The sequence below is a fragment of the Malaclemys terrapin genome, chromosome 1 (genome assembly GCF_027887155.1).
Source record: "Malaclemys terrapin pileata isolate rMalTer1 chromosome 1, rMalTer1.hap1, whole genome shotgun sequence".
Lineage (NCBI taxonomy): Eukaryota > Metazoa > Chordata > Testudines > Emydidae > Malaclemys > Malaclemys terrapin.
The window spans coordinates 302,112,256-302,125,481 of record NC_071505.1 but is presented as its reverse complement, the minus strand read 5'-3'; the positions used below and the strand labels follow the sequence as shown (position 1 = coordinate 302,125,481).

Here is a 13,226-nt window from a genome sequence, read left to right as displayed (position 1 = left end):
AAGGTCCTAGAACAGACAAGCACATTTTTGTCATATAGGGAGAAAATAAAACATTACCACATATATGCTTATTTTCCAGAGACCTCTTATTCTGTGCTGCATCTCTCTTACTAATGAGAGAGACGCCATCTGCAAATCTAGAGCTTAGAATGTGTCTTCAGGATTCTCCCATCCTGAAGTTTCCTTCTTGTTGCAAACTGAAAAAATCTACAAATGTAACAGCAGCACTTTAAATTTAAAGCCACAAATGGCCATGACTTTATATTTTCATGGGGTAACTTGAGTTAGAAAGCGGTCTTTATTTAATTATGAAAATTATGAAAATGTGATAATACTATCTTGGGTTCATAGAGCACTTTTCATGCTGCAAGATTCCAAAGTGCTGCACTGTTTGTAGTTTCCCTCCGAGTTACGTATCACGTAGAGTGAGACTATACTGTTTGTAATTTACATTGTAATCTCCTAGGGGTAGGGACTGGATCATATCTTTCTCTATATTTGGAAGCAGCGGTGGCTCCAGGCACCAGCGCTCCAAGCGAGTGCCTGGGGCAGCAAGCTGCAGGGGGCGCCGTGCCGGTCCCTGCAAGGGCGGCAGTCAGGCAGCCTTCAACGGCATGCCTGCGGGAGGTCCGCTGGTCCTGCAGTTTCGGTGGCAATTCGGCGGGTACGCCGAAGCTGCGGGACTGGCAGACCTCCCGCAGGCACGCTGCTGAATCCGCATGACCGGGGACCTCCCTCAGGCAGGCCGCCAAAGGCAGCCTGCCTGCTGTGCTTGGGGCGGCAAAAAAGCTAGAGCCGCCCCTGTTTGGAAGATACTGAAAACAGTCTTGGGAGGTCTGGAAATGTGGAAGTGTTAGTAGTCAATGAATAAATGCTACAAACTTAACTGGAAAAACAAACTGTTTAGAGGAATCATTTCATACACCAATGAAATAAAAGTCACTTTACGGTAGAACATAGCAACTGTTTGGGGCAGGATATGAAGAACAATGCTATAGCCAGTTGAAACTTCAGTGCAGAACTGAGCTAACAGGATGCAATTACCAGTTAGAGTCTGGCCAGAATGCTGGAGTTTATTTATATTTGCAGGCTAAATTTTAATTTCTCCCACACTAAATTGAGATCCGTGGATTTAGCCACTCACTTCGGTCTATTTTCCTTTAAATAATTCTGGTAATTGGCACATCCCGTGCCTAAGAGTTTCTATGTCTTTTCTTTTAATCATCATGAACTCATTCTTTTCATCCGTGTGACCACTTCCTTTGAGCTCTGACCAGGATTAAAACTTCACTCATCAGTTTTTTGACTACATTTGCTGCCTCTTAATGACAGAAGTGTGCACTGACTGGCTTTATACTATTCACTGAGGCATCATTGCCCTTGCTACAGGCTTAGGACAAGTGTTAACTACCTATATTTAAACTCTGCTAGATATTACAGTGAAAACTTACCTCACAAACATTTGCAAATGACAGTGTAGAGGGATAACAAGTAACAAGCATACAGCATAACTCCATGAATTCTCAGGGCAGGAGAAGATATTCCATGTGTATAGCACAGAATGACAATAAAAAGTAAAAATTTTGTTTTACACTTCTACTGGGAAGAACATATAGTGAATAGCTTTCACTATTTTTTCTGGTGCTTCTCTTAACTCTCCTATGACAGCGCATCCAAATTATTATTGCTTCTGCCTTTCCACTCTATTTTCTTAAGGGGACTATCATTTAAATATGTTCAGCACATGATGTATATGCAGTCATGAAATGATCTTTAAAAACCCTGAAGTGTTAAAGCCCAGGATTATTGAAAGCATTAGTATTTTGACAAATTACTAAATGGTTTCTGGATACAGTTTTTACATTTTAAATGGTGAGATGAATCTTTACAGCAGATGGTACCTCTAACACTACAGATTATACACCACAGCATCTTCTTTAACATTTTGATTATCTCTTCAGACTGCTGACCTACTGCTCTTAGTCCTAGAGTGAAAATGGGAGAGATATTAAAGTTGAGACATTACTTTGGGGACAAATTTTCTCAACCTGTATGAGTAAATTTAGTCTCATTCATACAAGGACACCTGATTTTTCAGAGGTGCTGAGCTCCCACTGGGATTTGTAGGTGCTCAGTTCTGAAAATCAGACCAAATCACTTACACATATGCTTTAACTTTAAATACAAATAATCCCAGTTGATGTGTGTGAAGTTAAACATGTGCTTAACTACTTAGCTAAATAGGGATCATCTTTGGGTGCCAAAATATGGATTTAGGAACCTAACTCTAGTCAATCAGAGATGAGAATTTTGGTTTCTGTACATTTTAGCAGAAAACAGCTTTAATATAAGACTATTTTTAAAGCCTCCATCTCTCTTATAGACATTATATTTAGATCAACACATGAGAGCAGGAAGACTCAGTATTATACACACATAATTGAAAAACTGGGCACCAAAATGATGCATTACAGCTATATACTCTCCCATAGGTCTGCACACAAAGCACCCACTGACAGCAGTGAGAGTTGTGTGCATAAAACAAGTTGGGAATGGACTAGAATGTAAAATGAAGGGAGTGTTAATGAATTATTTTGAAGACTGCCAGGCCGCAGAAACCATGAAGGAATGCCCTTTACATCACATTTAAGAAAGCCCTCCAATTTTACTAAATAGATTAAAAAAATAATATTAATAAAGTTCAGGAATTGTATGTACATGTCTATATTCACAATCTCCATACACAGAGTCTCATCTAATATGTAGATGAGCTTACTAGGTAAAAGAGTCACAAACAGCTTGACTTTTATTGTGTATTTCAGTTCTCTGGAATTATTTAAAGGAATTTATTTATTCATCATTTTGTAAGCTAGAAGGACATTCTGAGTTCATTTAGACTTTATTTAGCTCATTTTCCTCACCAAGCTGAAAGACCTCTGGGTCCCATTCCCTTGAGGGGCTTGGTGTTTCTTTCAGTTGGTTTGCTAATCCTGATGCAGTTGTTTGTTGTACATACGGTAGCCCTCACAGCTGTAGATCCCATTAGGGTTATTGCAGAGGAAAAAACCCTTTGCAAGAGCAAGATATTTTCAACCACAGACCTTAATGCAATTAGCTGTTTTAATTTTAAGAGATCTTGAGGCACTTGAAATGTCATCACCTCAAGAGATTTAACAAGGACCAGTTGCACAGGTTGCTGACACCTGGCTGCTTTTATGACACACCTACATAAAAGCAATGGCATAAAAAGATCAGGTCTTTGGTGTAGGTATTTCAGATCCTATTCGGGTTCACATAACAGATGGTCAACATACCACACTTCTTATTGATGTGAATGGAAAGATTAGCACTATAGAGTTTCAACCATATCTTACTGGGAGATTTATTCAGCAACTGTTTTGTAAATATTTAAAGGGTGTACCTCAACTGCCATTCCTCAAATTCAAGGACAAGAGTATGGTAAAATATTATATAAATCTGAGGATTCTCCTCTTCCTACATACACCTCGATTCAAAACTCATCTTCCATCACAGTCCAGCACAACAGAGGGAATTATTTTTGTGGACTATGGTACGAAGCAGTTATGAAAGGAAACCCATAACAAGTATGTCTAGAAAGCAGGTTAATGCATATCAGATTCCCAAATCTTGAAAACGGAACATTGGATTACGTTTTCCAATTTATCGGAATCTTTATTAGTGCATATGGAGTCTACAAAGTCTTTAGACAATAGATTCTTTTGTATTTTGGTAATGTGAATGAAGCATCTGGATGAAATCTCAGTAACAGAAATCCACACAGGTGTAAAGCTGAGTTGGGAACACATGAGGAGTTGTGTTCTTTTAAAAGGGTGTTACTGAAACAGGGTAAAATGAGTACACAAAGTGTAGGTCAGGCACAGTGATGAGGTACATGGCAAGGGAACTCTTTAAATTATTATAGCATATTAGTGACTATCCCCAAAGAATTAACCAGGATTTCACAGACATGGTAAGGGGAAAGGCTAAACATTTCAGTAGTGTGTGTTTGAACACACCAGGAAATATTATGTAAATTCAACAGAGATTCCTAGAAACTAAAGAGGCCAGTTAGGCAAACATGCCAATCTCCTTGTCTATGCAATATTGTAACCCATGTGTGTTTGGTTCAGTTATAAATTAACTCAGGTTATTAAATTACCTTAACCCTCCACCATCTCCCTTGGAAACCCATTCCCTAGTCTAACTGTCATCATGTTTAGTGACAAAATAAGGGTAACAGAACAGTGTAGAAATAAAATTAAGAGCCTGATTCTGCTCACCTAATTCCACTGAAGTTACACTGCCGTAAAACCAGTAAGAAAGGAGAATAACATAAACTGGAAATATTTCAAGAGCAGGAAATGTTTTAAAAAGGCTATGCAGAGGGCAAAACATTCAGCAACAAAAAGTAAAATAATACTTTTTGGTACCATTTTTGAAGAAGAAACTCAGTTTTATGTATTACAGCCTAGACAGAAGCCAAGGATTAAACAAAGTTCTTTTGCCCTCTCTCTATCCAGTGAAAAATGTTCTTTATTTTCCTTTGTTTAATCAGTTTCATTTTTTGGCACATACAGATGAGAAGAAAACAAATCTCAAGTAAACAGTACAAGGCTAGTAAAAATTACTTAATGGAGAAACTTCAAATCCACAGTCTTTGTGCTGAAAGAGTGGAAGTCAATGGACTTCAATGTGCAGAAAGAGAAATGATGCAATTGTTTTCTTTTCAAGTTGGGATACACCACTAAACTGACACACGAGATCTAGATTTATTAATAAGCTGCCTTCATCTGGAAAGAAGGGAAGAAGAAATGTGTGCAAGCATGAGTCTTGTCCATAGTCCTACTTTAGGCATAGTGCCTTGAGGCACATGATTTAAATGAGATCCTGCTTGAGGAGCTACACATTTTTCACATATGCACTTCAGGATATACATACTGCAGCGAGCAAAGAGATCAGTTCAAACACAAGCAATAATCTATATGTTTCATTTAGGAACTGTTTTGTTCTTTTCTTGAGGGCTTACGCGAGTGAAGGTGAGATAGGAAAGTTTGCAGGAATATCGTGCTGGTGAAAAGAACTAAAAATGGCAAACTAAAGTATTCTGTTCTATATAGGTTCTTGTATTGCACTCATCACCATACAATCAGCGTGCCTGAGTATTCTGTTTGCCTACAGGGCAAGTGCAATACTGAAAGGCTAAAACAGTTTTCTATTTGGTGTTCAAGCAATAATCTTAAACCGGAACTGGATGAACCACTACTTTGAAGGGTCAGTTGTAATTTAGTCTCTACCCTCACTCATTCTCTGGCATCTCCTGAGGAAAGATTGATGTTTTTAAAATATACATATATCAGATTCATGCTGTTAGGAAGTTGGCCCACAACTTTACTATATCCATATTGCATTTAATGTAAAAGTTATTTATGCAGTAGCAGAGTGAAAGGTTGTTTTTTTTTTTTTTTTTTTGAAGTCACATACACATTATAATATCTTTAATGCAACAGAAGAAACAGAAATTTTAAGGAAGTCACAGATTTCTGTTTTCTATTTCTTCCATTAGATTAGAAATGTTGCACTGTGGTCAGTTTTTTATTTTTAATCTCATCTATTTGTCCGGGCTGAATTTTAAAAACTCTCCCAATACCCCTGAGCATTTTAGGAAAGGAATTCTAACTCTATGTTATTTTGTGCCCTCTTTTAAATTATTGATATAGTACAGCTTCATTAGGCTACTGCTGGTAGCCATCTCCTTATTACTGACAAAAAATGCAAAACGCAAACATTTTAAAGGGAAAAATAGTTTTGAACCTGGCAGACTAATTTCCCAATGATCAGGACGTGGACTGAGCTGGAATTTGTATCAGTCTCACAGACCTATAGAGTAACGGCTCTTGAAAATGAGTTGAAGCGGCAGTAACCAGCAGGAGATGGAATGTCATCTGTTGCTAAGTTTTTCCCCAGAAATAAGCTAGGGAAATATAAACGAAAGAGGGCAAAGGTGTGCTGGGGAAACAAGGTATTTATTTTAAAATACAGCAAGTACAGTTCAACATTCTTTGCAGACACATTTTTCTAATAATTAGGTGACTTAGGAAGAGTGCTGCTAAAGCTCAGTTGACAGCAGAACCTGGTACACTGCTTAGGCTATAGCACACTAATTTCTCACTTCATACTTCAAATTTATCCCCTGTCACATACTCACAAATTCACCCATAAGCAATTCTAGGCAGGTAAATTTACTGTCTCCAAAGGACCTATTAGAAACAAAATTCTTCCTTAGAGGACCTTTTACCTCTAAACACTAGAGCCCAGAATTTAAATTTTAAAAGCTACTGAAATGCATCCACTAGTTAGAGCAACCTCTTAGGATCTATGAATCCCACATGCTTACATTAATTGGACTATTAGATGAACAATGCTCATCCAATACGTATATACTATAATAACTATGAGAATTATTTTGAAGCCTGCTTTTCACATTTTCAAAATAAACTCACTGAACATTGTATATGGTTTTTTTTCCATTTATTTATTACATGACTTACAATGTTTTATGATAATGTTAAGTCTAGCAATACAACAAACTGCAACCAGTATGACATGGCCAAATATGAAACACAAGTACAACACAGTATGATGTAACAATGGCAGAAAATGGAAATGATTTTTTTTTAGCTGATTGTTTTATTTAAAATAATCAGCACTTATTTTTGTAAGTTTCACGAGTTTTGCTGATAAATCAATAGTTTTTTTGGTTTCCTGAAACACATTAATACAAAAACGCAATATCTGAGCAGAAAATATCCAAGCACTTTTCTTGGAAAAAAGGCCATATGGAGCTCTTTGTAAAAATCTTAAACTTATTTTGGGATTAATGTGTCAATATTTACAATACTATGGTGCAACTAACAAGAAGAGGCCTTAGCAGAAATGGTGTTAGTTCATCTTTCACTCGAGAGTTTAAATTCAATACAGTGTATACAGGGAAAACCACAACTAATTACCTCTACATTGCAACACATCAGACAATGGGTATGTATATGAATACAGTACTTTTTTTCATACTTTACTGCTCAAGGTGATTGAAATATGAATATAATCAAGATGCATAAATACAGACATTAAAATGCATACAAATATGTATGTGCACACTGTGTATATATATAGCTTTTATCTAAAGGTGTGTATACACACCCGCACACACATACACCCACCCACACTCACACCCTCCCCACCCACCACACACAATGATTTAAAATGGGAGCTATGGTCACTCAGCAACTCTAACAAATCATATACAGAGGGTAAATAGGCAGAGTAGGCCATTCAACAAGTATTACTAAAAAAGTATAGTTATGAATATCCCCTGTTAAGAGGGCAGGGATCTGCTGTTATTACTGTGAGGCCTCAAATACATTTTGAATGGTCTTAAACAACCATTTGTATATCTGTATCTACATGTAAAGCTATTTCTAACTGTGACATAAGGTTGGATTTTTATTGAACATTCTTGCCATTGACAAGCAAAAAAACCCAACGTTAGATTATTTACAATCGATGTATTTGCTTGCATAATAATTGTATACTAAAGAAACGTGCAGTAAACATTAATATTTGTTTTCAATAAGTGAAGAGGTAAATTTAGCCTCTGTGTTTTTCTGTTTTTACTCTTACCTTTTTTTTTTTTTTTTGGGATGAAATGGTAAATTTGGGTACCATTTAAAGATTTTTTTTTTTGGAACTGTCAATTTTAACATTTAGAGTTGGATGACATCTTCTGTAACAACATACTTTGCTGTATAAAGTTCACATTGTAGTGTAAATTATAAAGTTGTAAAAGTATAAAAACAAGCAATTTATTTATTTCAATTTTTTAAGCATGCCAATAATCTCAAGCCATACACTCTTTAAGGCTGTAGAACATTACATATCCTTTCTTATAATCTATATGCATACATGTATACACGACATATGCATATTTATATAAATACCCCCATATAACTGTATACATTTTTACAGCCACATATACCATAACAAAAAAGGAGCAAAGGGCTAAAAATGAAGAAATAAAATGTACTCTTCCTGAATTGTTTTATGGTTTTGCAAAGCAATTTTCCATACTATGATGCTGTTAGTTAACTACAGCTTTCTCATTTAATTTTAATAATATTACAACACAATATGATTTAATTACAATGCAAGACAGCATGCTTCATGATGGGGCAAAAGGTCAAATAAGTCAAAATATTACCATTCTTAACATTACCATTATTGATCAACCTCCATACATAGACATAGCTGTGTATAAGGACCCAATCCTGCATCCACTGAAGTTAGTGATGTTTTTGCCACTAATTTAAAAGAGAGCTGAACCAGACCCACCATTAGGTGTACATGAGAGCTTTTAAAAGTGTATACAGTTCCTCAGGGGAGATGTTCAGCTATTGTAAGTTGTCGTAGATCCATTGACTTTAATAAAGCGATGAAAATTTGCACCAGGTGAACATCTGCCCTTAATATATCAAAAAGACCAATACATTTTTTTCATACATTCATTTAAAGAAGCCAGAAACATGATGTAATTGTCCATGGGTTCAAACCCATTTGGCCCTTTTATATACTGTGCTTCACATTTGAACTGTTTGTTGCTTTAAAAAAAAAAAGTTGTAGAAAGCATTAGGAAAATATTCATGACTAACCACAAGGCTCAAGGGGAAGCAAAGCATTCACAATCTATACACGACTTTCAACCACATGGTAAATTCCTTACGGTAGGAACATGTCATGCAATATAAGGAGAGGAACTATACAAAGTTCAAATAATACGAAGGTGCTTAAGCTATTCTGCTATTTAATAACAGTGACAAAGCCAGATGACAAAATAAAAGTTGTACTATTTGCAAGCAAAGCTACAGTACCAAGTTAACACTTTCAGTTCACCAATAAACTGGAACCTTATGGTCTTGGTCCAAAGAAACATTTAATTTCTGCTCATGTATAATGGAATTACACTCCACATAAAAGGGAATCTTAACGTTTATAAGCAGCGTGCTTTTTCAAACTTTAAGGGACTTCCATCTCTAAAGTAAATGATATAAAGTGTCCCTTGAATAACCCTTTAAAAAGAATCGTATGTTTAAATGATTAAATGTTAGGGACTAGCATACCCTTTGAAACAGCCTGGAAGGAAAATTGGCAATGAGATCTGTCAACTGTTAGTCCTAAAGTCCATGTTCCCCCTCCACAGCTACCAAAGCCATGGAATTCAGATTCACTGGCAATATCTACTGTTTGTGCAGAAAGAATAATGCTTAATGGACTGCTCTGAGCAAGTAGTAGTCCATAAGACAGAAAGTAGGCAAGTTAAAATTCTGGGAATTTCTTTTCTTTGCAGATAAAACCAATCCCATAGAGCCAGTAGCTATTTTGTTTCTCTGCCATTGCTTTCTTTGCATTTTTGGCAACTGATGCCAACCCACTGTCACCTATTATGGACTCTACTGGATTAAGTAATTCCTTTTACAAAGAAATATCAACAACAGGCACAAGCACAAGTAACTTCACAGTTGTTGAGTCTTTTAGGTAAAACAGGGCACCTTTTGATCTCGGCAGAGGCCTCTCAATTTCTGTTGGAAATCATTTTGAACCTGAACTCTGAAGCAGGTATGGTGAATCATGTGTTCAAAATGGATTAATCCAATTGCTTCACAAGCCTGCCAGATCAGTGTCTTTCTCCCCAAATGATACTACAACCAGAGAGTGAATATATAGAAGGGTAAGTGCTGTGTTCTGCTGCCCTTTCAATTTTTTGTTTTCAATATTCTCTGTAAACACAATGGTAATGCACTAGACTGCAAGCGATAGTACCATGTCCAGTTGCATGATTTTATTAAGGACAAATTAGCATAAATGTAAAATATTACATTTAAAAGTTGCTATATAGTAAGTAACAATCCTCCGGGTATTTAAGCAAATTTTCCTGATTGTTTTTTTAAAAGATGCTGTATTGGGATGTTACCAATCACCTCAAAAATACCACCTGCGTAGATTTTTTGTTTAAAAAGAGTGTCACAACCATTGTTGCCAGATTCCTAAGTCTTAAATCATAAGTATTTGATATATTAGAAGTAAATGAACTACTAAAAATATATGACCACTACTCTATGCCTTAAATATAAAGAATAAATATTAAATTAAGATTTAACATATAACCGGAAAGACCATAACTATGTAAATTATATTAGTTAGCTCATAGTCTCACAATAAAGCAGCAGAAAACAAACAAAATTAGTAGGTATGTGTTAAGCAGCTGGTTATAATGCAAGATCTACTTTAACACGAAAGGAGTTTTGCATATTAATGTTGTACAATATGTCCATGATATAGAAAGTAAAGGAACTCAGAAAAATTCAGACCTTAAGAAGTTGATTCATAATACCACCATTTTTAAAGGTTTTCACTTTTCAACTGGCCTGTTTGGAAAAGATACAAAACATACTTTATGTCAGAGTCTGAGAAATATTTTCTTATCTTTAACACAAGTGAAAAATACTCACTTTGTAAGCAAAATATGTGTTTGCAAAAAAAAGGTGTCATTGTGTGTATGTTAGACCTGCTGGCAGACAGCATACTGTATGTATTTTCCAACTAAATAGATGTTTTTCTTATTAATATTTACTTTCCTATGCAATACAAGAGTGATTAATATAACAGCTCTGACATGGTACAATATCATATTCATGCTGCCTGTGAAATGTCATTTTTCATACAGTGATCAAATTGTAGTACAGTGAAGATACTTTTAACAGTTCTTTGAAAGCATTTCTTTTCCGTTAGCAACCATATATGGTTTCTCAATTTTCTTTCTTTTGATTAAGAACTCATTGGAAATCGTGTTATCGAATAAGTGTAAATGCTCATATTATGGAGGGACAGGGTGGTGGTGAATGTCTGATGTCACAATTGTGTTTTGTCACACAAGTTGAGCTATTTATTAACAGATCAAAAAACGTTCATGTCCCTACCATAGCAAATAAAGAGGACTATATTAAAAACTGTGAACATATGATCACTGTTTCAGAAGATAATAGGAGTGCTCTTCTGTGCCCATAATGGATTTCTTCATTAGATTCACCTAACCCAATCATTATCCCATAATGTGTGCACAAATGCTTAGTTTTCATTTCTGAGTCAAGCACTCAATGCCTTACCATGAAGCTTGCATCAAAAAGAAGTGGTAAAACCACAAATGCCTCCATAAATTTGTATATATTTGACTTTATGACTTTAATATTAAATATGCAAAACTCTTTTGTGCAATTCACTGTTACTGTAAATTAGCAGCTAATCTCATAAGAAATGTTAAACCTTCACCAAATCACAAACCATAAACACTGTTCCATTTTCTCTTTTACACTGAGTCTCCTACTGAATCCAAATCATCCGAAGAGAGTGGGCGATACAGGTCCTGTAAGATGAAGGGCAGTATAGATTTGTTTATTGTGTTCAATTTGTTACACTGCAACTGTCCTATAATCTCTTTGCTGTTGTAGATCAGAATTGTTGGTTTAATTTAAAGTAACCTGTCTTAAATCATCAGAGCCCTAGGAACATAAGTAAATCTAGATTTTGTCAATAGGAAATATTTTAAATGGCATTTTTTTAACCTTAACTAATAAATGCCCTGTAATAAAACAGTATCTGATTGCTTTGCAGAATCTCATATCACTTTGGGACTTGGCAATATGAAGTTCAAGTAATATTTTCCCTTTGTTTCCTTCTCAAACAGTAACAGAAAAGTAAATGCTTACCTTGTAATATAAGATCATCAAGACCTAAAGGCCACTGGACCTATGTAGCATGGGTCCAGAAATATTTGATCCTAGGACAGCTAACCCTCAATACTGTGGTTGCATATATAGAACTATCTGACAGTGGTGCTGCTTTTTCCACATTTTTTTTATTTGGTAAAAAGACAGCATGTTAAAATCCCTAGTCACTGGCTCTTTCTGATGGTAGCCAAGCAACAAGCTCATATCAGCAGGGAGAGGGAGAGAGAGGCAGGGAGAGAGAGAGGCGCAACGACTATTTTTCAACACCCACTCTAAGCATCCTCTGACTGATCAGATAATCCTCAAATGCCAGAGGTGTGGGAGTATAATGGGTAGCCTCATCCAACCTACACAAGTCAACATGTTTCTCAAAGATATGCAATACAAGAAAAAGTTCACCAAGCAGAAAGGTGCATGGTAGAGCAGCATCATTTCAAGGTGAAATAAGTAGAAGTGTTGGTTCAGAGAGGGAGGAAATGAATTCTATGTTCCCCAGTGGCTTACCATCCCCCCATACAACACAACTCATTAAAACAGCATGGATACCTTGAGTCTCACACTAGGATTCTTTTAAACGTGTCATGGGTTTACAAATATTAAAACAAATACAAGACAGACATTGACGAAACCTGCAATTGTACACAAACACCTCACATGAAAATGGTGAAGATTGATGGACTCAGCAGTAATATTATTCAAATTTTCTTCCTCGGGAGAGCATTATTATTTTTTTAAATCCTAAAAATCTTGACTTAAAAAAAAGGAATATTTAAGATGTATGGGTTTCTTTTGTTTTGTTTTAAAAAATAAAAGATCATAACCCATGAACATTTGTGTTTTCTTTGCATCCACACAAGTCAAGAATTATACATACCTGTATCCATAACAGCCAAGTGTGCTCATAAATCACCAATTCGCATGCATACATACAGCATGCAAAATGGGCCCCAGATTCTGAAAATCATGCGTTAAATGTGTCCCTGTCTTTTAGTATAGGCTAAGGCATAACTGTAAACAGTCCTTTCTAATTGTTAATGTAACTATTTAGCTTATTATTCAAACTTCTCCCATATGTACATATTGTTGTGTTTTGGTATTACTGAAGCATAATGCACAGAAATGCACCCATTTGTTAGGAGATGTGATGGAGTATGTTCCCCACACTCATTCTGAAAGGGTTACTGTAGGCCAGAGGGATCAATTAACATATTAGGCTGCAAGCTGGGGGATACTTAGGCTGAGAGGTAAGCCCTAATTAGGGGAAGATCATCTGTGCAGGAACAGAGGGGGCTTCTATAAATCCAGAGAGCCGATAGCAGAGGGAAGAAATCTGCAGTCACTCCCTGGGGGAAGGGAGGTGTGGGTGAAGCT

General features: G+C 36.1%; 1 protein-coding gene across 5 annotated transcripts in view; it reads right to left on the bottom strand.

The window, feature by feature from the left end:
- DCLK1 (doublecortin like kinase 1) overlaps window positions 1-13,226 on the bottom strand; it is a 385,805-nt gene that overhangs the window by 61,796 nt on the left and 310,783 nt on the right. The window contains exon 7 of one of the 5 annotated variants that reach the window (XM_054015301.1): window positions 7,869-11,491. The exons of the other annotated variants lie outside the window; for them this stretch is intronic. Coding sequence (XP_053871276.1) covers window positions 11,435-11,491 — 57 coding nt within the window. The 3' untranslated portion in view covers window positions 7,869-11,434. Of the gene's footprint in view, window positions 1-7,868; window positions 11,492-13,226 lie in introns of those variants that run through there. 5 annotated transcript variants of the gene reach the window in all.